Raw genomic sequence first — 27,275 nt, 5'->3', positions numbered from 1 at the left:
CAAAAACCATTCCGAAACGTGTCCAGACACCACAAGATGTGGCTGCAGTTCACCAGAAAATGCATCGGAGTTGTACCAAACCAATCCGACGCCTGTCGCAGGAGACTGGCATATCACGCCGATCATGCTTATGAATGCTTCCCGTGGACTTCACATGCTTCCCTACCGAGTGTCTGTTGCTCATGCATTAAGGCCAGAAGATGCTCCACAGCGCCTCCAGTTTTGTGAGCGGCTGTTCATTGAGATGACAATGAATGGCTAGGACATAGATCTGTTCTTTATGTCTGATGAAGCCTGGGTTCACCTGAGTGGTTATGTCAACTCACAAAACCACACGTTCTGGGAAGAGGAGAATCCGCGTAACTTCCACGAAACATCATTGCATTATCAGAAAGTTGTGGTTTGGTGTGCAGTGTCCGCTCACTCCATTATTGGCCCCATCTTCTTGATCAGTCGCTGACTTCGGTGCGTTACTTTACCAACATTTTGAAACCATTTGTGGCAGCATTAATGGAGGAGGAGAAGACCTACAGCTACTTCCGACAGGATGGAGCAACTGTCCATACAGCCGGCCGAACCTAGAAGCACACTTACACTATTTTCGCGCCAGACAGAGTTTTATCAGAGGTCAGTCTAGTCGCGGCCATAGTTGGCCACCAGGTCACCTGATCTGTCAGAGTGCGGCTACTTTGTGTGGGGAGCCCTCGAGTCTAAGGTGTATCGCAACAGTCTTCATAGTCTTCAAGAACTGCAGCAGAACATTTCAGATGGAACTGCAGAAATTCCAGCAGTCCAGCTTCGATCCGCCTTTGGCAACTTGTTGAATACGGCCCAGAAGTACCAAGGGATGAAAGGAGATCGCGTTCGGCATATGTTATAGTCAGGTTAGTACCGTATTTCCTTTGCTGTGTCCCTTTTTACCCTGGAACTCTGTTCTCCAGGACTCTTTTATTTGCCCCACCCTGTATTAATTACATTTTTAATATTGCATTAGCCCAACGACGCTGTATTTACTTTACTCCACAGTAAGAATAAACAGTATGTGTTATATTCTTTGCACAACATCCATGTTTCCTCAACCTAGAGATTTTAGGTTTGCGCTGTTTGTCACATTAGAGAATACTTCACGACAGATGTAAGAAGATGAAGAAAATGATAACTGTCTATTTTGTCATCTCCTCCCTAAATCTGCAGTGCAATCTGCGATAGAAAACCAAAGTTTAGCGTTTATCATTGATCTACTTACCATAAATATGACGTAAGGCATCAGCGAAATCACGAGGCCGATGGCAGCCATCTCGAGGCTAGTTGTGATCTGGCGCACACACGTCGGGTGCACTTCTAAGCTCTGCAGGTTCGCTGTCGCACCTGCGGCTGTTGCGACGAACTGTAGTGCGGCGAGCGCCGCCATGACCGCGATCCCAGGAGCACGAACTGTAAAGGCGCAGCACACGGAACTGGTCAGAGCGGGAAAATTAAATCCGTTTCCAACACCATAAAATAACTACTAGGAACAATTCATGCGTATAATTTTACTACTAGTCTTTATCTTCCTTCCGTTGAAATTTACGCCGTGTAGGCCAATTTCCACTGTAAGCAGTTTCTGTCAAATTTATTTTTTTAACTATACCGCCGGATGTCTCTCTTGACGCCACAGTCGACAGTTACCTAAGAGTGGGAAGTCGAATGTAGAACTTCTCTGTGAATTATATAAACTCCGTTGTGTGTGTGTGTGATCGTTTTTTAACTGCTCGTTTATCGCATTGTCTGAGACGGAAAATGGCAACCATCCCAGCATTTCTCTAAACAAGAGTGGGAAACCGCCTAAGAAGCATACTGAGGCTAGCTAGTGTTAAGCCATGCTCGTAAATCCACTGCGCAGATTCGATTCGTGTCGGTTCACCGTCCTTTCTCGTAAGTTACCATGCTGTTAGCAGCTATACGAGAAGGTCGTCCGATATTGGTAGTATATTCCTTAGAAACATGAAGCTTCATTAAAAAATGAAAATAAGAGATTTTTTATGACAATAAAGTACAAGGAAACGAAACAGTCTCAAGATAAGTTATGTAAAGATTCGCAGCTAGACCGAGCTGCTGCTCCTGAGAAGCTAGTGATGTATTATCAGGGGCGTTCACATTTTTTCTCCGTCAGTTTCGGTAGAAAAAATGCAGAATTTATCGTGGGACATCGTCGAATATTCCCGCTTCAGCGCCTATAGGCTAGTTTCTGAATTTCCGATAGGTATCAGCCTTCAAAATGGCGTCTGTAATGGAGGTGCATTCCAAGCACAGATTTTCTTGTGGCGGAAAATCAGAATGTCGCGGATATTCATAGGCGCTTGCAGAATGTCTACGGAGACCTGGCAGTGAACAAAAACACGTCACATGAAACGCTGGGTGAGGCGTCTGAATCATCATAACAAGGTATTGCAAACCTGTCTTACCTCCCGTTTCCCGGCCGGCCATATACAGCTCCTGCAATTTTGGAACACTCCCATTCAAGATTATCGACAAATCACAACCAAAGACCATGTTGCACAACTGGACGTCTCTGCTGGTAGTGTTGACACACTACACACTCCTCCACTCAAAGGCGCGGTACCTGCCGGATTCCTCGCCGCGTAACAGAAGTCCACAAAAAGCGACGAAAGACCATCTGTGCTAGTTGCCTGTGCATCGGAAACGCAGTTGTTCTTTCCGACAGCCTCCATTTCACTTCTCAGACTTTATTTTCAGCTATTTTTAAGCAATTATTTATCAACTATTATGTCCTCATACACGGGAAATAAGAATGAATTTTAGTAAGAGGCTAACTTTGGTTTGTGAACATAACCAGCATATCTGCGTGAGTTAGTTTTATGGCAGGCAATAATTCCTGTCTCCTTTGAGTCGAGGCTGGTCGTAAGCTACAAAAGGCAGAGTGAAGGTGGCTCTTCGAAGAATCTGTCGTGACGCCGGGCAGGCCACACAACAAACTTGCCTCTCACATACCAGACTGGCGCCGCATCTCTCAGCCTCTTTTTCTGTGAGCCAATGCAGGACGTTGCCCTGGGGAAAAAATTATGTGAGTGACATCACACATTCATACCAGCAAGATGAGTTTCCCACTGAAAATGGTGAAACTCAATTTCATTGACGAAGTGGTTGATGAGGTCAAAAGTAATCATAGAGCTGCCTCGTTTTTGCTGGAAGAGCTCCGATTGTCTGAATCTCTGTTGCATAGATGGTGGAGGGAGTGTATGGTTCAAATGGCTCTGAGCATTATGGGACTTAACATTTGAGGTCATCAGTCCCCTAGAACTTAGAACTGCTTAAACCTAAATAACCTAAGGACATCACACACATCCATGCCCGAGGCGAACCTGCGGCCGTAGCGGTCGCGCGGTTCCAGACTGTAGCGCCTAGAACCGCTCAGTCAACCCGGCCAGCACAATCAGACCGTAAATAGCAATTCTATCAATGGGAAGTAAGGGGATTCATTCCCATTCCCATTCCTGTCACACATTTTGTCAAAGATTATTTGTGATGTTTGTTACGTGCAGAGTTTATCTTCACCCACTGTACTTTTGATTACTTTTTTGTGTTGTGCATTCTGATTCTTGGCGGTAATAAGCATTTCATTACCTTGTAGCTAATGTTTGATGTCAGTGGTCTGAAACCTTTGAATCATTATTCTGGATGGGTTTATCATTTTCCGCCTTGATTATCACTACTGGTGCGACTGCACTCTTTATTACTGGAAGGGGCCATGTATAGTCAGGCAGCAGTAGCCGACCGAAACAGACGCAGCAACAGGCAAGTAACCGCATTTGTCATTTACGAGTTCCTAACCAGGAGCTAATTTTACTATATCATCTGTGTGCTTTAATAGTTTAGTTTCTTGAGTTTCTGCGTGTAAATTTAATATCTAATAGCCACAGTTGTCGCGTTTTCCGTTTGCGTCGGAAAGTAAACCGATTTTGTAACATATTACAAGTTCCAAATCAGGGCCAAATTATTTAGTTTCACCTGAGTGATTCGGTAGTTAGGTTTTTGAAGATCTACGTATCACTAGACATAGTTCGTGCACTTTCGTCAGGTTCTACAATAAAGTTGCGCAGCACGTGCCGATAGTCCGTTTATCTGTGTAGTTTAGTTTTCCACGGTGTTTAGTATGCACAGGACCTGCGATTGTTGTGTGCGGATGCGAGTTGAGTTGATGACACTTAGCTCTCAGCTTCAGGCTGTGATGGCTTCAGTTACACAGCTTGAGGCTGCAGTGGAAGGGCACCACTGTTGTGGGCCGGCCGTGGGGATCCAACGGACGCCCAACATGTCAGAGTCCTCCGATCGATCCTCACCGGTGGCCAACCCAGTTACTGCTCGCACTGAGGCTGACCCCTCACCTGTGGTCGAGTGGGAGGTCGCCCCGGGGCGAAGTAGGTGGCGAAAGACTTCCCAGGAGGTCCCACATAAGGCCTCCCCGGTTTGTCGGACAGACAGGTTCCAGGTCCTGTCTGTGGCTGACACTGTCGCTGAGTCAGATGCTGTCGCCTGTCCTGTTTCAAGGGAACCACTCAGCCTTCAAGATCCGGGCAATCACTGAGGGTGGGATCATTAGTAGTTGGGAGCTCCAACGTTAGGGGCGTTATGGGGTCTCTTAGGGACTTGGCTGACAAGAAGGGTAAGAAATCCAATGTGCACTCCGTATGCATACGGGGTGGAGTCTTCCAGATGTGGAAAGCGTCCTCCTGGATGCCATGGAGAGCACAGGGTGCAGCCAACTGCAGGTGGTGGCTCACGTGGGTACCAATGATGTGTGTCACTTTGGATCAGAAGAGATTCTCTCTCGTTTCCAGCTGCTAGCAGAAGTGGTAAAGGCTGCCAGTCTTGCCTGCAAGATGAAAGCAGAGCTGACCATTTGCAGCATAGTCGACAGGACCGATTGCGGACCTCTGGTACAGAGCCGAGTGGAGGGGCTGAATAAGAGGCTCAGACGGTTATGCGACCGTGTAGACTGCAGATTCCTCGACTTGCGTCAAAAGGTGGTAGGGTTTCGAGTTCCGCTGAATAGGTCAGGTGTCCACAGTACGCATGAGGCGGCTACACGGGTAGTAGGTGCTGTGTGGCGTCGAGTGGGCGGTTTTTTAGGTTAGAGGGTATCGGGAAAACACAAAAAGGGCTTCAGTCACAAAGGGTGCAGGCTGAACACAGGAACAACGTACAAAAAGAAACAATTGGTATAACAGTTGTAAATTGTCGTAGCTGTGTTGGGAAAGTACCAGAGCTCCAAGCGCTAATAGAAAGCACTGATGCTCAAATCGTTATAGGCACTGAAAGCTGGCTAAAGCTGGATATAAGCTCAGCCGAAATTTTTGCGAAGAACCTAACGGTGTTCCGAAAGGATAGGCTAAACACGGTTGGCGGAGGCGTGTTTGTTGCTGACAGAAGTAGTATAACTTGTCGCGAAATTGAAGTAGATACTTCCTGTGAGTTAGTGTGGGCAGAGGTGATTGTTGGCAACCGGAACAAAATAATAATTGGATCCTTTTACCGACCTCCCAATTCAGATGATACAGTTCCTGAAAGGTTCAAAGAAAACTTGGGTTCGATTTCAAACACGTACCCGACTCATACGATAATACTTGGTGGTGACTTTAATTTACCCACGATATGTTGGCGAAAATACATGTTTAATTCCGGGGGTACGCATAAAATATCATCCGAAATTGTGCTAAACGCATTCTCTGAAAATTATTTCGAGCAGTTAGTTCATGAGCCCACGCGAATAGTAAACTGTTGTGAAAACACACTTGACCTCTTAGCAACAAATAATCCTGAGTTAATAACGAGCATCAAAACCGATTCAGGGATTAGTAAAGACAGGGCTGTCGTAGCAAGACTGAATATTGTAATCCCCAAATCCTCGAAAAATAATCGAAAAATATACCTATTCAAAAAAGCAGATAAAAGTTCACTTGACGCCTTCCTGAGAGATAATCTCCACGCATTCCAAATTCATAATATAAGTGTAGACCAGATGTGGCTTAAATTCAAAGAAATAGCATTCGCAGCAATTGAGAGATTTATACCAAATAAATTAACAAACGACGGAGCTGATCCTCCTTGGTAAACAAAACTGGTTACAAAACTGTTGCAGAAACAACGAAACAAACATGCCAAATTTAAACAGACGCAAAATCCCCAAGATTGGCGATCTTTTACAGAAGCTCGAAATTTAGCGCGGACTTCAATGCGAGATGTCTGTAATAGTTTTCACAACGAAACTTTGTCTTGAAACCTGGCAGAAAATCCAAAGAGATTCTGGTCATATGTGAAGTATGTTAGCGGCAAGAAACAATCAATGCCTTCTCTGCACGATAGCAATGGAGATACTATCGAAGACAGTGCTGCCAAAGCAGAGTTCCTAAACACAGCCTTCCGAAATGCCTTCACAAAGGAAGACGAAGTAAATATTCCAGAATTCGAATCGAGAACAGCTGCCAAGTTGAGTAACGTAGAAGTAAATATCCTCGGAGTAGTGAAGCACCTTAAATTCTTAATTAAAGCAAGTCTTCAGGTCCAGAATGTATACGATTTAGGTTCCTTTCGGAGTGTGTTGATGCATTAGCTCCATGATATACAACCGTTCGGTAGACGAAAGATCCGTACCCAAAGATTGGAAAGTTGCACAGGTCACACCAATATTCAAGAAAGGTAGTAGTAGTAGTCCACTATATTACAGGCCAATATCGTTGACGTCGATAGGCAGCAGGATTTTAGAACATTTATTGTGTTCGAACATAATGAATTACCTCGAAGAAAACTGTCTATTGACACACAGTCAACATGGGTTTAGAAAACATCGTTATTGTGAAACACAACTAGCTGTTTATTCACATGAAGTGCTGAGTGCTATTGACAAGGGACTTCAGATCGATTCCGTATTTCTGGATTTCCGGAAGGCTTTGAAAACTATACCACACAAGCGGCTCGTAGTGAAATTGCGTGCTTATGGAATATCGTCTCAGTTATGTGACTGGATATGTGATTTCCTGTCTGAGAGGTCACAGTTCGTAGTAATTGACGGAAAGTCATCGAGTAAAACGGAAGTGGTTTCTGGCGTTCCCCAAGGTAGTGTTATAGGCCCTTTGCTGTTCCTTATCTATATAAACGATTTGGGAGACAACCTGAGCACCCGTCTTCGGTTGTTCATCGACTAATAAAGTCATCAGAGGATCAAAACAAACTGCAAAACGACTTCGAAGAAATATCGGGATGGCGCGAAAAGTGGCAGTTGACCTTAAATAACGAAAAGTGTGGGGTCATCCACATGAGTGCTAAAAGGAACGCGTTAAACTTCGGTTACACGATAAATCAGTCAAATCTAAAAGCCGTAAATTCAAATAAATACCTACGAACCATTTAAATTGGAAGGAACACATAGAAAATGTTGTGGGGAAGGCTAACCAAAGACTTCGTTTTATTGGCAGGACACTCAGAAAATGTAACAGATATACTAAGGAGACTGCCTACACTACGCTTGTCGGTCCTCTTTTAGAATACTGCTGAGCAGTATGGGATCCTTACCAGATAGGACTGATGGAGTACGTCGAAAAAGTTCAAAGAAAGGCAGCACGTTTTATATTATCGCGAAATATGGGAGAGAGTGTCACAGAAATGATACAGGATTTGGGATGGACATCATTAAAAGAAAGGCGTTTTTCGTTCCGATGGAATCTTCTCACGAAATTTAAATCACCAACTTTCTCCTCCTAATGCGAAAAATTTTTGTTGACACCGACTTACATAGGGAGGAACAATCACCAAGATAAAATAAGGGAATTCAGAGCTCGTACGGAAAGAAATAGGTGTTCATTCTTTCCGCGCGATACACGAGATTGGGATAATAGAGTATTGTGAAGGTGGTTCGATGAACCCTCTGCCAGGCACTTAAATGTGATTTGCAGAGTATCCATGTAGATGTAGATGTAGATATAGGTAGCGTTTTTCTTGTGTGTATATCTCAGTAGGTTTTTAAAGGGTGTTTTCCTGTTTGGTGTCCTCCCTCATGGCACAATGATCAGCTCTGAAGTGTACTCTTACACACCCAGGAAATTGAAGAAACTGCGCACTCGAGAGCCCCTCACAAAAATTCGTTTGACTGTTCTTCCTCATCCCTCCTACAGCCCGGATCTCGTAACTTCCAACTTCCATCTGTTTGGCCAAACGAAGGATGCACTCCGTGGGAAGGAGTGCTTGAATGATGGGGAGGTTACTGTAGCAGCAAAACGTTGGCTCTGACGTCGACTGATAGAGTGATACCATGCGGCCATGCAGGCTATCCGAGTAAGGTGTCGTAAGGCTGTCGCAGTAAAGGTAGATCATGTTGAAAAATAGGGTTCTGTAGTCAAAAGCGTGGGCAATAAAATGGTGTATTGAAATTGTGAATAAAACCAAACTGCTTTCAGAAAAATATGCATTGCATTACTTAGTAAATGCCCCTCGTATCACCAGCTCAGTAGAAAAGTGAGTTATTAGCATAAGAATGGAAAAGCTCGCCTTAAGGTCGCCACGGGAATTAGTGGATATACAAACAAAAGAAAATGGTAGTTCAAAATCCAAGAAATGGAGAAAAATACATTTTCTACGTAGCAGTTGTAGTCGGGCAGCGTCGGTTGTTGAGCGACAGAACACCAATTCAATGACAAGGCCGAAGGTAAAATACTCACTGAAATTATTAAATAAAGATCAGTTCTATGACAAAGAAGTATACAAATTCTTCGGATTCTTACTGAATATTTTCGTACGACTTTACGTGCATAATGTAAGAATTTTGTACCCCTTCGACATAGGATGAACTACAGAGAGGTTTGAAATTTTCTTCCTGTAGAATCCATATCACTCGACACAGTCACAACCGCGATGGAGGACGAGGAATAGTTAAATCAGCACTTAGCCGTTTCCCTTGATGTGAGATACATTCCTTGGGAAGCTACTGAGAGAGGCATGCACCTAATCAACTCCACACAGTACTTAATGTTATCTTTCTCTGTAATGATTGTAACTTCACTTAAACAGATTTCCGTGAAACTGAAACTGTCTCTGGATATTTAAAAAGGACGTAACACAATTTAAAATCTCTTTTATAAGGAACGTCATCTAATTCAGTGTACTGTTTCAGTAAATAAAAGCTGAAAGAAAGTTCGTGTTATTTAGTTTTTAGGAATCGTTCGCAGCTTTCCCATATGACACACTTTGCTCAAATTTTGTCCGTTTTATTGAAAAAATTTTAAAGCATGTTAGGAACAACAGCGATCTGTATCTTATTGTAATGAAGATAATAGCAAGAATTTTAATGAATATAATAGCAAGATAATAGCAAATGGAGTTTTATTTCATTTCTGGTTACAGTCTTAGTAAATCATCTTCAGACCAAAGGGTGACACTATTGCTGACCCCATAGACTACGAACAGACCTCCGGAATATGCTGGGAGGAATCAGTCGTCAGCTGTTTGGTCATCAGTAATGAAATGAAACATCGTTAGCGATCTCGACTGATTATTTTTACTAAAATATTTGATGTATGTTTAAAATTTCTAAGATACAAGCCCCAATTTTAACTGCAACTCAACGAGTATTGTAGTTTTACAGAAACTTGAAACCTGTGTACAACGATGGTGCTCCAGTATTGCTACTTCCATCCATGACACTGACAAAAACATTGTTCTGTCTCTTCGTAATTTCTCAGCGTATTGTTTATTTTGTTACTTGACAAGTTCTATGAGACCATTCCTGCCAGTTCTTTCTTGTACAAGTATTTTCAGAACATATATTGCTAGGATTAGTTATTGAGTAACCTTTAACCCACGGCTTCACCTGCAGAGGCACACAACACATATATTGCACACATCTCTTCCTCCTTGTATCTCTGTCCATCTCCTCCTCCTGCCTTTCCCCATACATATCTTGCACCTCTTTGTTCATCTCCACCTCCCACATCTCTTTCCATATCCTTGTCCTGACTATGTCTGTCTCCTTCTCCCCACTCTTCCTTTCCCAACCTGTCCGCTACCCCTCCCCATCTTCCTCCTGCTGTCTACATCTCTCCCTCCTCATTTCCTCATTCCTCATTGTGTCCAGCCCACCCCCTTTTCTCTGAACATCTCTTCCTCCACCCCTAATTTTCACACATACTCTCCCACCACCATTGGCCCATCTCCTCCTCCCACTCTCTATATCCACGCTCTCTCTATCCATCCCACCTTGCTCTCTGTCCATCTCCATCTACCTCTGCTCATCCCCTCCCCCCTCTCTCTGTCACCTTCTCCCTCCTCTCTGTTCATCTCCTCATCCACCCACTCTGTCTTGCCCCCTCTTTCTGTCTGGACAATCCTTCCCCTCACTTTCTTTCCTTCTCTTGCCCCCCACTCAGCCCATCTCCTCCTATCTTCTCAATATCTGTCCGTCTCCTCATCCCCACCCCACCCATCCACCTCCTCCTCCTCCCTTTCTGCCTATCTCCCCTCTCTCTATCTACCTTTCCCCTTTCTCTGCACATGTCCTACACCTCCTTCTCTGTTCATCTCCTCCTCGCCCTAGTCTCAGTCCATACAACCTTCGCCCACTCTGTCTATACCCTTCTTCCCCCTGCTCACCCTGTCTACCTCCTCCACCCACACTTCCTACCCACCTCCTGCTCCCCCTTTTTGTCTCTGTGTCCGTATCCCTTAGCTCTCTCCACTACCTCTTCACCCATTTTCACATCCTCCCCCTCTCTATGTCCATCTCCTCATCCCCCTCTTCCTTTCTAAACATTAATTCTCCTTCCCCATCCTCTGTATACCTGTATCCTCCTCTCACTCTTCCTCTTCTGCTTCCACCCCCTCTCTCTGTACATGACATCAGCCACTGTCTATCGGCTCGTCTTTCCCTCTCTGTTGATCCCCTCCTTTCTCTCTCTGTCTGTGCACCCCCTCCTCCCCCTCACTCTCCTTCCCCCCTCTGTTCACATATCCTCCACCTCTCTGTCCATACATTTCCTTCACTGTGTCGATATCCCCCCTCTCTCTGTCCATCTCCTTCCACCTCTCTATGTCCAAATCCTAGTTCTGCCTGTATCTGTCCATCTCCTTCTCTCCCCTTCCTGTGTCCATTTCATCTTCCTACGCTCACTATCCAGTTCCGCATCCCCCTCTCTCTACTCAGCTGTCTCTGTCCACACACATGTCCAGTGGAACACATTCTGATACTACCAGTACAACATGCCGTCATTTTGATGTCAGATATTACTAACACTTTTTCACCCCTTCTCCTGGCCATGTGGGATGTGGGTGATTCTTACCTTCACAGTATTACTTTGCATACACTATATAGTAAATGTACCAAATTTGGTTTAAATCGATCAGGGGGTTTAGGAGGAATTGTTGAACAAATGCGAAAGTGACTGCATTTACCCAACTCAGGGAGACTTTCTCATTTTTTTAAAATTCCGACAAAATTTTGTGGTTTATGTTAACTGCAGCCTCCCTCCTGTCCTCCAGCTCTCTTCTCACTGCATGTATATGACGTGAGCGGGATTATGCTGAGATTTGTGTATATCCTTAGTCAGTAACGTCTCCTACAATTTGAGACTTGCTGACATATTCAAACTGACATGTGTCTTAGTTTTATTATTACAGTGTTGAGGGCTGCACATACATCAGGTCGTATGTAAGTGGTAAGTTCTTCTGATGAACTGCCTGGGGATACTCCAACAACTTCGTCTTGATGGATCTGTATCTAACGCAAAATTTTATTGGAATTTTTAACAAAATAGAGATGTCTCACTACTATAGATCAGACGATGATTTCTGTTTACAAGAATGCCAAGAAAAGAGCAATGTGTTGTGAACAACGAAATGGAGCAGGAATAGACAGTTTCATGTGGAAGAGCTCCAATTGTAGAATAAACATGTCGCATTCTTACTGCATGGCTTTATGTCACAATTACAAGATTTTTAATTACAGAATGGGTGGTATGTCGGACTCTATAGGAGAGTGTCTAAGTGTATTGATGCCGGCTTGCACTATGCGACACTGAGCCTAGGCGGCTGCTGTGAAGGCGCGCGCGATCCTACTGGCTCCATTTGTTCCATCGATTCTGGCCCTCGTCGTAACATCTTTCCTTGGTGATGTGTTCCGTCTGGGGATGAGTGGTAGTGAGTGGTGTGTGGGACACGGAATAGGACGGGTGTGCTTGAGTGCTCGGCATCCTGGCGATTGCAGCGACTTGAAACCGTTGACCGTTGCGGCCAACGTTTTCCTTCTGCGTTAACGGTTGCTACCATGAGCTAGCTGGTGAGGAGAGGCGCTCATCGTGTGCAACCTGATTACGAAGAACGTCAGTCAGTCATCGTGTGCTAAATACGCCGAGATGTATAAGACAACTTGTTAGCAGCTACGAGCAGGAGGGCAGTATTATCCGACGCCTACCTAGAGTCCTAAAGTTATTGAACTCTTTGGCATTTATTCGAAATTGTGTACGAAGACTGTTCATTAAGTACTGTACTTAAAGACTGTTAATTCTGCCCCGGTGTGAGCTGGCCAGAAATCCAGTTCCATAATGCCTTTCAGTGACCTCTTTTGGGATAGTGTGTGTCACTCTGGAGATTTCTGTAAGCGACAAGCTAGTACTTTGATATTTTAATCTGTTACTTGAAACCATAGTTTATCATTGAGTATTTGATACTACTGATCGTAACTTCTGTTTGTTGTAGATCTTATTTGGCACTCAGCCTAAAGGTATGCACGTGTGTGTCATGTGAGTGTGTGTGCATTCGTATTTGCACACTCTTACTGAGCTGATGAGCCTTTCGGGTTATAGTTGTACATTTTAACCTACGGTCTACCATTTTGTGGGTATCCAAATTTCATTGTCAATTAGTCCCTAAGCTGAAACCGTTGAGCGTTGCGACAGGCGTTTTCCTGCTGCGTTGATCGTTGCTACCATGAGTTTAGCTGTCAAGGAGAGGTATACTTTGACTTATTTGATCTTCTTTGAATTATTACGTAATATTTTTTTATGATGAGTTTCTACATTGTTTCTTGTCATTTCTAGGAAGGTCCACTTGGAATGCTATGACCGGCGCATTCCCATACTGAAGTTTTAATGGTTTCCTTGAAAACAATCTTTAATTGGCCGTTAAAGTATTGCTGTGTATGTTAATTTCTGTCAAACTTGTTTGTTGTTCGTTGTTTGGTATATATTCACAGCTTTGTATCGGCAGCGGATGACGCATTGCTGTCCTGTTGGTCCGGAGGCATGGACGCATTTTTCTTCATCTTCGGCGGCTTTCTCGTCATCTCACAAGGCCTAGATGTTGGCGGGTCAGACGCGCTTCTGTGGATCTCCCGCTTCAGACTCAAGCTGAGTAGTTTACTGTCATTATTTTGATATCGTGCTGCAGTTGGGGTGACGCCAGGTTAGGAAGTAGTTTACTCACTGTTTCTATTATTGTAAGGTCATTGTGGGCGTGTGATGAAAGACTTTGGGTAAACTGATCACTGAGTTTCTTGATTGCTTGAAAAGAGGGTTTATTTATCATTATCATTTTAAATGTGTTTATGGGGCCCGGTACTTAGTTTAACTAATTAACTTGATTTATGCGTAACACGCATGTGGCCAATCGGTGAAGTACAGCTGTTTACTTCTGTTTTTACCGTAACTTGCCTACATAAGACCGGAATAACCAGTGGAGATGTATGCATTTCAGTACATTTTATTTAAAGTCTGTTGAACTTACATTCAAGCCCTGTTGTGAGATTAGCCCACAGCTGTGATGCTAGTCGCGGGGGCAGAGTGCCGCTGCATGTTTATTTAATCAACTGCTTGTGACCGGGCCACCATTGTATTGCACAGTTGAGATGTTCTTAGAGTACCCTTTATAATTTTATGTATAATGCAAATGTCCTTATGCATCGTGATTTTAATTTAAAAACCTTGACTATCTGTATGTATTTGGCAAGAATCTTGGTAACTGTTAGTTGGCTTGTCATAGATTTGTTATTAAATTAGAAAATTTGTTTGGGAATCATAAATAACGCATCAAGTTGGGTCACCCTTCCACGTATTTTCCTAAAGTTAATCCCGATCTTTGTTCTGGGTCTCAGACAGCTTAATTCAGCAATGTCAGCAGGAAATGGCCAACCGTTTTTACTGCAAAGTAAAGCTCATACCCTAGCAGGGGTTCACTACAATGTTTGGTTGGTTTTAAAAAGTAGTTGAAATTTGTTAGCTAAAAGTATCTTATCTACACAAATGTGTGTTAAATTTAGATGTTAAAACTACTGTACATAATGTTATTTGATCAAAGTGTCATGTAGTGGCGGCCGTGTAATAGCATAGCTTAGCATTATCAACTGTAGATGATAAATATGCGTCTGCATATACATACCTACTTCGCAAGTCATCATAAGGCGCATGGCGGAGGTTCCCTAGTACCACTACTACTCGTTTCTTTACCTGTTCCGCTTGCGAATGGAGCGAGGGAAAAACTACTGCCTACATGCCTCCGTATGAGGCCTAATTTCTCTTGTCTTTCCGGTCCTTACGCAAAACGTAACTGGCGCAGTAGAATCGTTTAGCTGTCATTCTAAACTTTGACAACAGTGTTTCACGAAATGAACGTAGACTTCCCTCCATGGAATCCGATTTGAGTTCACGAGGCATCCGCGTGAGATTCGCGTGTTGATTGAACCAACCAGTAACAAATTTAACAGCGCGTTTCTGAACTGATAGGATGTCTTTCTTTTACACAGACTTTGCGGTGATCTCAAACACTCGAGCAGTGCTCAAAAATGGATCGCAGAACTGTTCTACACGCGATCTCCTTTGTATATGAGCTACACTTCCATAAGATTATCGCAATAATCCAAAGTCGACGATTCGCCTTCCCTGCTACCATCATTAAGTGCTCGTTGCTTTTCATATTCCTCTGCAACGTTACACCTAGATATTTAATCGACGTGACTGTGTGAAGCAGCACGCCACTAATACTGTATTCGAACGTCACAGGATTGTTTTTTCTCCTTATCAGCATTAAATTACATTCTTCTAAATTTAGAGCAAGCAGCCTTTCATCAAACCAAACAGACTTTCTGTCTAAGTCGTCCTGTATCCTACTACAGTCACACTACGACGACATTTTATCACATTCTCCAGTGCGATGAGCAAGCAGTTGCAGATTACTGCTTACCGTATCCATCACATCGTTCACGTCTATAGAGAACAATTACACTTACCTGGGGCACTGGTGTCGACGCCGTTGTCTCTGATGAACACTCACCGTCGAGGACAACTACTGGATTCTGTTACTTAAGGAGTGTTCGAGAGGTTAACATATGTGAGGGCCTATTCCATATGCTCGGACCTCTGTTAACAGTTTACAACGGGGCACCGGTCAAATCCTTTCCAGAAATCTACGAATATGTAATCAACCTATTGCCCTTCATCCATTGTTCGCAGGGTTTCGTCTGAGAACAGGTAAATCTGTCTCGCACAAGCAATGCTTTCGAAAGCCAAAGCCGGCCGATGTGGCCGAGCGGTTCTAGGCGCTACAGTCTGTAACCGCGCGACCGCTACGGTCGCAGGTCCGAATCCTGCCTCGGGCATGGATGTGTGTGATGTCCTTAGGTTCGTTAGGTTTAAGTAGTTCTAAGTTCTAGGTGGACTGATGACCTCAGATGTTAAGTCCCATAGTGCTCAGAGCCATTTGAACCATTTTTGAATCTAAATCCAAACGCTTATTATATTCGAGTGAGAAAATCCTCAAGAATTCTACGGCATACCAAGGATATGGGCCTGTAATTTTGTAGGTCCGTCCTTTTACCTTTCTTACATACAGGAATCCTCTTCGCTGTTTTCCAGTCAGTTGGGACTTGGTGCTGGGCAAGAGATTTCCGATAAATGTGAGCCAAATAAGGGGCCAATTCTGCAGCGTAATCTCTGTAAAACCGTACTGGCATTTCGCCCAGAAGTGGTGAACTATTTGCTTTCAACTCTTTCAGATCTCAACGCCACGGATAGCTATTTCTATGTCCTCGATACGGAAATCTGTGCGACGGCCAAACGATGGTCTGTCTATATGACCCTCCTGCCTGAATGCTTTTTTAAACGCCTACTTAAGACTTCATCTTTCCTTTTATTAACTTCTAATACCACACTAGAGTTGACGACGAGCGACTGGACAGAAACCTTCGACACATTTGGTGATATTACGCAGGAGCAGAATTTTCTGGGGTTCTCGGCAAGACGCTTCTCTAAATTATTGCTGTGGAAGTTTTTACAAACGCATGAAATTCTCCTAACAAATTTTTTGTACTCCGAGATAAAGTTAATAGCATAACATGGGGTCGTATAACGTTTGACTGACTTTAATAACTCGTTGAAAGTTAACTGAAAGCATAGTAAGCCTCATTTCCGCCTAGACAAAGTAATGTGAAATAATGTTGATGAATCGACTGTTGAATATGAAATTCGGTACAGGTTGCATACATTTTTCCATTGTACAACAGGAGGAGTTAGCATTATCAACGGAAGATGACAAACGTTTTATACTTCAAAATAAAGTTATTACTTGTCACTGTAAAGTTTAGCTGACTTTGAAATGTGGTTGAAAGTGGGTAGTTAAAACCAGCGCAGCCCTCGTTTCTTATCTATGCGAATGTAATAAAATAATATTTTAAAACCACTGCTCTGTTTGTTATGTCGTCGAAGTTTCATGTAGTTTCCACTGTGGAATATCCTACGTCAGTGCCCAACAAGTGAACTTTAACCCATAACGTAGATCAGTAGTGTCAATAAGTGAGCCACTCTTGTTTTGTGCTGTTATAGAAAAATAGTACAGATAATGTATAGTTCTGAAAGCATTTGTATGGAGTGTAGCCATGTATGGAAGTGAAACATGGACGATAAATAGTTTGGACAAGAAGAGAATTGAAGCTTCCGAAATGTGGTGCTACAGAACAATGCTGAAGATTAGATGGGTAGATCACATAACTAATGATGAAGTATTGAATAGAATTGGGTAGAAGAGGACTTTGTGGCACAAATTGACAAAAAGAAGGGACCGGTTGGTGGGACATGTTGTGAGGCATCATGGGATCACAAATTTAGCATTGGAGGGCAGCGTGGAGGGTAAAAATCGTAGAGGGAGACCAAGAGGTGAATACACTAAGCAGATTCAGAAGGACGTAGGTTGCAGTAAGTACTGGGAGATGAAGAAGCTTGCACAGGATAGGGTAGCATGAAGAGCTACATAAAACCAGTTTCAGGACTGAAGACCACAACAACAACAATGTTTAGTTTCTTTAAAGTGTTTTTTTTTTATTTTGGTGCAAAATCGAATTGTCGTTCGTGGCCTGAGATCGAACTCTCTTCTCTGTGTAACGTTGTCAATCGTAGTAACACAGCTAAAAGAATGTGGAATGTCTTTGACAGAAGTAAACCGAGCAGTTCCCATTTTGATCTAAGGCAACATATCGTATGTCGCGCTTTTCGAATTACAGAAAGATGCTGATTAAGTGATACACTGCAGTAAAGATATCTACAAAGCGTGCCATTTTCAGTACTGTTTGTAGTTCCGAAGTATTGGTAAATGTGACGTCTGAAGCTACGATCCTATATATCACGGTATTATCTAGTAATTCATGGGGTAAAGGAAAGCAAATGCAGTCTGCAAAAATTTTAGAGAACCTTTCCACCATACTGGCGCAGCCTTCCTCGAACGTTCACATTTATAGCACTATTGAAACATAGCCTCAAGGAGTCCCAAGCTAAAAAGTTATAAAAGAAGCTTCATAAGGCAGTCAGTAACGTTAATTACACTTTTCTAGCGTATTTTCCCTAAAATGCTGCTTCTTTAGGTGATTGAAGTTTTTTTTCTATACTACTAATAACATAGCATCATTTCGCGCTAAGAGGAACTATCAACTATTACTGCCTTGCTGATTAGCATGTTATTTTAGCCGCATGTGTTTTGTACTGTATAGAGCAATAATAACGACAGTTTGGATGTGAAAATAACATTCTAGCACTTAATGTTTGAGTCCAGAGTAATGGTTTGGGCATCGAATGTATCTTAATCTGTAAGCTACACCAGCAGAGAAACTTGCTAGTAGATTAAAACTGTATTCCACACCACAACTTGAATCTGAGAACTTTGTCGTTCATGGGTAATTGCTGTACCGACGAAACTATCCAAGCACGAATCACGACTCACCCTCACAGATGTACTTCCATCATTATCTCAACTTCTATCTTTCAAACTTCACAGAAGTTTTCCATCTCACCTTGCAGGACTAGAACCACTGAGAAGACATGGCATAGTCTGGGGGATTGTTTCCAGACCGAACTTGCACTCTACAGTGAAATGTGCTCTGATACTTGCTGGAAGATTAAAACTAATCTTCCAGGAAGTTTCACATCAGTACACGGTCCGCTGCAGACTGAAAATTCAGTCTGGGGCTAAGCTAAGTCTTCGCATTATCCCTTCGTCCCGAAGTGCTAGTCTCGCGAGCTCTGCAGGAGAACATATGTACAATTTTGAAGATAGGAGATTACGTATTGCCATACACACCACAGCAAAGTGAAAATTTGTGCAGGATACACCAGTAATGTCAATACATATTTCTGAAACATAATGCATACATTTTGTAGATATGGAATGAAACGAGCCTACGGTCGTGTTTAGGAGTCAAGTCCACTATAACCTGTAACTTACAACAGTATTGTGAATATCTTTACACATTTTGATAAATAATACAGAAAATATAGACACAGTTAATTTGAGATTACATTGCGCCCTCCATCAGGTGGTGTACAAATATTCAATTTCATTCGTCACCGAGTTGGGTACAGAGAACAAGACGGCCAGCTCTGGCGTATGTCGTGATAGGCTGTTTCACTTTAATCGACGATAAAATAGTGGGCTATGATTGGAGGAGAAGGCTGTGGAAGGTATTTTGACACCAGATATTGAACTAGTAGAGGAAGATGGCCACCGGTTACAGTGCCGCCTATTGGTGGTTTCCAATGGCAGCATCATCAAGTGGACTGTGGGAATCCAACGAAACAAGTTCGAGGTCGAATTTAGCCACTAATTCCAATTGCATACCTGCTCTACCGTGTTACTGTATATTCTTCTGTACTTCTATATTCTATGAGAGTATAGATTACTGTACAGCACATGAATACTGCAACCGTATACTGAAACAGCGTCAGTGTGTTAAAGAAATAACATAAAGTTTATCTCTGACTCAAAGTAAATCTTTCAGAAAGCGCAGCAAATAAAAAGGCCAAACACGTCACTACTGCGTGAGCCACAGCCTGGTGAAGATGTAAATGTAGCTACTCTCTTCTCCAGTAATTTCAGAGTGTAGTTGTGGCACACAGAAATATTCAGGATGTACGTTTATATATGCGATGTATAAACGGAAGTTGCACTCTTCATTAATAAAAAGTGTTTCAGATAAAATCTTACTTCATCAACTTCACCTAATTGTTGTTCATTTCCGAAGTAGCTCACCAAACAATATATATGGAAATCAATTACAGACACTGAAGGAAATCTAAGTGCGAGAGGAGAAACTAAGAGGAAATACCCTTATGTCCTCAAGAAAGTAACTAGGTTCGGCGATATATAAACCATGTCTGCACGACTGAAACAGAGACGACAATTTTGTTCGTCTGCGTCAGTTCGGGAATAATAATAATCCAAATACTTGTTTCCTCAAATATAAAAATTCTGACACTGTGATAAACGCTCTTTCACAACAAAATATAACACATGGCTCACCGTAGAGAAGCAGTACTATGGCAGCACTCACGAAGCCAGACAGCAGCAGGGCTGCCACGGAGGACCAGCGACGGCCCATGCGAGAGACGTAGCAGTGCACCACGAGTATCGCCAAGAGCTGCGCCACGCCCTGTACTGACACCGTGATGAAGGGATGCACGTCGAGGATGCCCACGCTCAGCAGCATAGAATACACCGTCAGAGCGACTATTGACCTGCACACAGACGACCTATGTTACTATCACGCACGACCTGCGTATCTGTAACTAAGGAAGTAATCAACGATAGTGTAACGGAGACAAAAAAAAAAAAAAATATGTGGCAAAACGTATACAGCCAGACATTCCAGAACTTTCAAAAGATGACGATGATTAAACTAGTAGAGGGCAGGGTCTCCTTTTGCTACTATTACAACTTTTAATATTAGTGGCATGCTTTCCACAAAATTTCAATGAATGAAGATATAATTTGATTTCATTCTTGCGGTAGCTTGGTGATTACTTGTAGATTGACATTTTCAGACGGGATCTACCGTAGTACAACTGAGACACGTTCGACTCATTCATGTCGTGGCTCTGAGCAAGACAGCACAACTTATCGATCCAATTTTCTACAGGCCACGACGAAAGATCTTTGCTTTAGGAACTGCAGCACAAAAGGTCAAGTAACTGTTAAGAGAATGTGAGTATCACGCTCTTTCCTTTTACTATAAAACACCTGCATTAAACACCTAAAGCTCAGAGTCCAATCGAAGAAATGCAACTTAATGACAAAAGCTACGTCCACTGAATATCACTGTCATCACAGCACCCACTAGTAAGCACCTTCCGCTAGGTCTAAACATGTCCATCCCAGTGTAGTAACATATGTTATGTCTTATCGCATACGGTATAACACGTCACAAAGGTCGATCGTACTTGAGAGGAGGAGAAATTGCAAGCGAGTTCAAGTTCAACAAGATAACATAAACGGTAGTTTCTAGAGTTACGCCTCTGGCGGACGTATCCCACAGAGGCCTTGGACTAAACGTGTTGAGTCGTTCAGAGAGTTCTGTGACACCAAACCGTTTTTTGAAGCAAGTGCGAATTGTGAGGCTGTCGTAGATCCACAGCATCTGCACAACAGATAGAGATAGCTGAGCAGCATTTCAGAGATACGGGAACAGACGAGATCACAACAGCTGAACTAAATGTGTAAAACCCAAATATCTATGAGAACACAAACACTGACATAAGATACAAGAAACAAAAATCACCACAGTCTCAATATATCTGTAATACCCAAAGGTCCATGAGGGACACCAGCACTAGGTTCGCTGTCTATTTTGACAAGCCCAGTGTGACTGGCCGGTGGGAGGAAAATTGAAGCAGCAATGTTCAACAGATTAAATTATCCAACTCTGAGCGACCAGTGGGGTAAAATTCCTGAAGGAATATTTTATAACCTGGGAGATCAATTTGAGAAAAAGTAAGTTTGGATTTATTTAGGAGTGGGAGCGAAGCTAAAGGCAGCGAGGCAGGAGTGTGGGTCGTTATAAGGTACCTCTACTGCTTACGACTTGTTGCTACTACAGTCGATGTTGTATCACAAAAACAATGCTGGTGTTGTATAACGTAATACTTCCGGATTACGAGAAATTTTAGCGATTTTGGATTACGAAATATACCTCCCACTGCAGTAGAAGTTCAGGTTTACGTGGCATATACGTAAACAGCGATCTAGATCTTATGCAAAAGAGTTAGTCATATTACGAGCAATAAATTTAGACTTTTGATTATTCAGTACATTATTGTTTATTTGTAGGTTGATCCTTCAAATTATTAGCCGGTTTCTCAGGAAAATTTTGGGCTGGTAACGGACGGGTCAATCATTACTTACAGTCTAGTGCAATAAAATAATGAAGTTTTAGATTACTTTCCTCTCTTCACGAATTAAATTAGACTAGCTAATACTATTTTATTAATACACCCTTTTCATGATCCCACTGGATCCCAAGTTCGATCACCACATGGACGCTACGTTTTTGAATACAAGATCATTGCTTCCAGGACTTACACACGATTCAATAGACAGGACTAAGCTAATCAGCAACACTCAAATAAATAACACAGTTGGAAGAAAGCGAAGTATTGTGCGTGATCACGAAGTAGTCACTTAACCCTAGCAATACCAACGTCTTTTTGGAAAACGCGTACCACCGTGGGCAGGAGGACTTTGTGCCCACCACAAAAAATTAAAAAATAAACTAATTCCATTGTTAACAAAACCTTTGATACATAGGTACTGACGTGTAAATAGGGTCTTGAAATCGAAAATATCTTTAACCACGATCTTAACAACACCAACCCATTCCCCATTATGTGCACACAGGGAGGAAAGGGACATTATCATCATCGTACAAACATTTTCAAGAACACAAATTTCTTTAATTGTCGTTGAGTTTTATTCGCAACATACTTTTTAGCGATGTTTAGATGTGTAAGAAGGGTCTGAGCTTGAAGTTATGATAGTGACGTTAGCTGTGAAAAATTTCATTCAGCACTACGACTTAAATTTTTTGATTACGTTTTACCAAAAAATTCATAACAATTACGGAATCTGTTATAAGAAATGATTAAACACAATAACCTTTTTCAAAATTTTAAATTACAAAGTACGGGACTAGATTAGAATATTTTCAAAATGTGGGCATAAAATAACCTCCCCCTCCCCTCTCCCCGCCTCTCCTTGATATGGCGAGGGTTAATGTTGGCTAAAAGAATGTTCCATAGTGTTCCGTTTGTGGCATTTGTCATATCATACTAGAAGTAGTGAATGAGTTTTGCTATTAGGGCAGTAAATAACTGATGGTAACCGGAGAGGATATAAAATGGAAAATGTTAAGTACCAAGAAAATATTTTCTGAAAAAGATGAATATGTCAGTGATAGGAAGTGAAGTCTTCTCTGTAAGTATTTGTCTCGGCGCCTTGTACAGGTGTGAAAGTGAACAATAAGCTGTTCACACAAGGTGAGGATAGAAGGTTATGAAATACGGTGCTTCAAAGGTGCTGAAGATTGGATGGGTAGATCCAATAACAAATTAGTTACTGAATCGAATTGTGGAGGGGAAAAAAAACATTATTGCACGACTAGACGAACTTCTGGGACAGTACAACGTCCCGGGCGACTGGGAAAAAGCGTAGGTGACGCCTGTGTATAAGCAGGGAGAAAGAACCGCACCCGAAAAATGAAACACTAAAACCCCTGACATCAGTTTTCTGCAGAATCCTTGAACATATTTTCAATTCGAATACAATAAATTTTCTTGAGAGCGAGCAGCTTATGTCCACAGATTAGCATGGTTTTAGAAAGCATCGCTTGTGCGAAACTCAGTTTGCCCTTTTCTCACATGATACACTGCGAACTATGGATGAAGAACAGGCAGAGACCATATTTCTAAATTGCCAGAAAGTGTCTGACGTGGTGCCCCATTGCAGGCTGTTAAATAAGGTTAGTAGCTACGCGAGTGTGTTGAAGAACCCAGTATGCTGTCTTCGACGAGTGTTCATCAGAGACACGAGTATACCCAGGAATGCCCCACGGTAGTGCGACAGGATCGCTATTATACTCTGCATACATAAATGATTTGGCGGATATAGTGGGCAGCAATTTATAGTTGCTTGCTGATGATGCTGTGGTGTAAGGTAAGGTGTCGAAGTTGAGTGACTGTAGGATGATACAAAACGACTTACTTGTTAGATAAAAATTGCTATTTGGTGTGATGAATGGCAGCCAGCTCTAAATGTAGAAAAATGTAAGCTAATGTGGATGAGTAAGAAAAACAAACCTGTAATGCTCAGATACATCTTGCTTGACATGGAAACGTTTTTTAAATGTCTGGGCGTAAGGTTGCTAGAGATATGAAATGGAATGAGCATGTGAGAATTGTGTTAGGAAAAATGATTAATCGACTTCGGTTTATTGGGAGCATTCTAGGAAAGCGTGTTTCATCTGTAAACGAGACCGCAAAATGGCTCTGAGCACTATGCGACTTAACCTCTGAGGTCATCAGTCGCCTAGAACTTAGAACTAATTAAACCTAACTAACTAAGGACATCACACACATCCATGCCCGAGGCAGGATTCGAACCTGCGACCGTAGCGGTCGCTCGGTTCCAGACTGTAGCGCCTAGAACCGCACGGTCACTCCGGCCGGCACGAGACTGCATTTAGGGCGCTAGTGCGACCTATTTTTCGGTACTGCTTGAGTGTTTGGGAAACATACCACGTCAGATTAAAGGAACATATCGAATCATTTCAGAGGAGGTAGGTTTGAATAACATGCAAGTGTTATGGAGAAGCTTCAAGAACTCAAATGGAAATCCCTGGAGAGAAGGTCAGGTTCTTTTCGAAGAATATTGTTGAGAAAATTTAGAGAACTGGCATTTGAAGGTGACTGGAGAACGATTCTGCAAGATGTATTGGAGAGTATTGATGTAGATGGACATGTAGATGTGAAAGACGAGATCAGTTGATAGGAGGCATTACGGAATTGTTAATTTGGTACTGGAAGATAAAGTGAGAGAGGGTAATAATGTTATATTGCGACCAAAGCTTGAGTTAAGCGTAGATGCTGGGACTTCCACAGGACAGACTACTATGGAGAGCTGTATCAAACCAGTCTTTGCAAAGAAGGCCAAAACAAACATATTACGACATATTGAAAGAAAAGTTAATTAACATATTAAATGACGCATGAAATGTTAAACAGCTTCCCCCAAGCTACCATGAGGAGCTTATCATATTCATATCCAAGAAATACCCATCAAGAACCACTAAATCCTTCACACCCACCAGAGTAGCCGAGAGCGCTAATGCGCTGCTTCCTGGACTCAGATAGGCTGGCCAGTCCCGGATCGAATCCACCTGGCGGATTAACGACGAGGTCCAGTGTGCTGGCCATCCTAGATATGGTTTTTAGGCGGTTTTCCACATCCCACTAGGTGAATACCGGGCTGGTCTCCACATTCCGCATAGGTTACACGACTCACAGACATTTGAACATGTACGCACTATTTCACGGCTTACACTAGAGGCAGACAGCTGCGGTACATTACTTACATTCCGGGGGGTTTGGGTTGGTGGCAGGAAGGTCATCCGGCTACCCTCTGCAACTAACCCTTCCAAATCCCTAATAACAAGGCGGACCCCGCGTTGGCGCGGGACAGCACCCAAAGAAAGAAACAAAAACCAGTGAATCCACTACGGTGATAATCTTGATGAACGCTAACTAGAAAATACTAGCTCTAGCAGTAAACGCAAGATTAAGGGACGTAATGAAGAAATCAAGATATTACTAAACGTTCACAGTTCCAGAGCGCTGTATAATCGACGTCCTGAGTAACTACTGTGACATAATAGCCGTTACAGACAATTTTTGTTGCACACATGCAAAATTCCTCTTAAGCTTTTCTCCAGCCACCACTAAGCCAGGACAGTATGCCATGCAGCAAACAGAATGAGAAACTGAAAGAGAGGCAATAATGCAAATAATTTAGCATAACCCAGAAGCTATTGTTTCACGTCCCTGTTGCGAGCAGCCAGCGTCGTTAATTCAGCAACATCACCCCACGAAGGAGAGACCAGGACGTCATTCTGACAGCACAGCACGGTGGCGCAAGAACTTGTAAATGTTCTACAAAAACACATACTGGTCCACTGGCCCACTGGTTCACTGAGATGAAGCACCAAACTGAAGCACAGAAAGCCACAGTTGTGACACCAAGGTGTGGAAATTAATGCCATTCCAGAAGTTGAGGACACATTCAGTCCCACGCCCGGGTTCGATTCCCGGTGGGGTCAGGGATTTTCTCTGCCTCGTGATGGCTGGGTGTTGTGTGCTGTCCTTAGGTTAGTTAGGTTTAAGTAGTTCTAAGTTCCAGGGGACTGATGACCATAGATGTTAAGTCCCATAGTGCTCAGAGCCATTTTGACACATTCAGTCGTCCTCAAAAGACATAAGTTATTACCTCAGATGGACAGTAATAAATAATCTGGCTTTCAAGCCCATATGTGATTCAGTTACATGAATCAGCAATAATGCAGCCCCTGCGTTGTGCTGCCTGCCATATGCCAGATGACTTCTACCTTCAAGATTGCTACCTCTGGACCTGGTAGAATCATAATGGAAAATTCTCAACAGGATATGAATAGCTCATGATGTTTGTGAAAGTTTTAGTAAAAATTAATTTCATGGTCTGTTTTCACGAAATAATGATTTGGAAGTAATTAAAAATATTAATGCTTAAAATGAGCAAAATGAAGCCTGTGTAACAAAATTTGATAAAGCCAATGCTGTAGTTATTGCCAGTAGAGATGACTATGTCTCCAAAACTTTAAAATACTTTGAGCCAAATAATGTTTTCGAAGTGAAAGAGGGTCTTACATGAAGAAATTAGGTGTGCTCAGGTGCCATCAAACGCCTATTAAAACCTTTTCAAAGAATCGATTAACATGAATCTGCAGGTTCCTAAGCTACATTCTCAGTTCAAGGTTCATAAAATAGATCAGCCCGTTCATCTGGCTGTAAATTCTACGAGCAGTGGATGCCATGAATTAGTCATGTTTTCTCATGGAAGGATCAAAAACTTAAAGCCTACGTTTTTCAAAATAAGTGTTCAGTAGCTGGTTGTCAAGTCTAGATGAATAAAACCACATATGTGAAATGAACACAAGAGACTAAATTAATGTCTTTCGATATTACTAAATTGCAATATAACAATTCAAACAGCTGCGGAAATTGTGGAGAAAAATCTGTGTGTTTAAAAAAAAGTAGTCTAATGGATGAACAAATTACAGATCTTATATATTTACTAAAAGTAGTAATTAAATACAATTACTTCCAGTTTCATGGAAAACTGTTTCAACAACCAAATGGCCTTGCAATGGGCAATCCGTTAGTGGGTATTCTAGCAGATATTTTCATAAAATCACCAAACTGTTTTTTTTTTTTAAAAAAGTTAAGCTTCCACAGAATTAGGCATTCAGTGCTATTCTAGGTACTTGGAAGATATTTCGATTATTAACAATGGAACTAACGATGAAGTAGACTAACTCCTTGAAACATTTAATAATCTTCATGGGAAAATTAGTTTCACTTGGAAGTTCTAAAATGAAAGTCACTTTGACCATAATAGATGATAGAATAACTTCTGAAATTTTCTGTAAAGCAACAAGCACCGATCTAATAGTACCTTCTGATTCAAGTCATCCTCAGTCCCACAAGACAACGTTCTTTCATTCAGCGAGTCATCGGTCTGCAGTCATACATTTATCATCAGTTAAACTGAAGAAAGAAATTAATTAATTTAAAAAGTAGCCTGTAACAACAGTTATGAACCCTCGTAAGAGGAAAAAATTTTCAAAGTGAGAACTAATAAATGGGTGACTAGATAACTGTCGAAATGGGAATATTGATAAA

General features: G+C 42.3%; 1 protein-coding gene across 1 annotated transcript in view; it reads right to left on the bottom strand.

Annotated features, from left to right (window-relative positions):
• LOC124606305 (solute carrier family 22 member 5-like) overlaps positions 1-27,275 on the bottom strand; it is a 66,562-nt gene that overhangs the window by 11,580 nt on the left and 27,707 nt on the right. The window contains exons 3-4 of the mRNA XM_047138287.1: positions 19,816-20,030; positions 1,247-1,434 (exon numbers count right to left, since the gene is read on the bottom strand). Of these exons, the coding sequence (XP_046994243.1) occupies positions 1,247-1,434; positions 19,816-20,030 (403 nt within the window). The remainder of the gene's footprint in view (positions 1-1,246; positions 1,435-19,815; positions 20,031-27,275) is intronic.

Source organism: Schistocerca americana, chromosome 3, assembly GCF_021461395.2.
Source record: "Schistocerca americana isolate TAMUIC-IGC-003095 chromosome 3, iqSchAmer2.1, whole genome shotgun sequence".
Classification (NCBI taxonomy): Eukaryota; Metazoa; Arthropoda; class Insecta; order Orthoptera; family Acrididae; genus Schistocerca; species Schistocerca americana.
The sequence above is the reverse complement of the archived record's forward strand: the minus strand, read 5'-3'. Positions and strand labels throughout refer to the sequence as shown.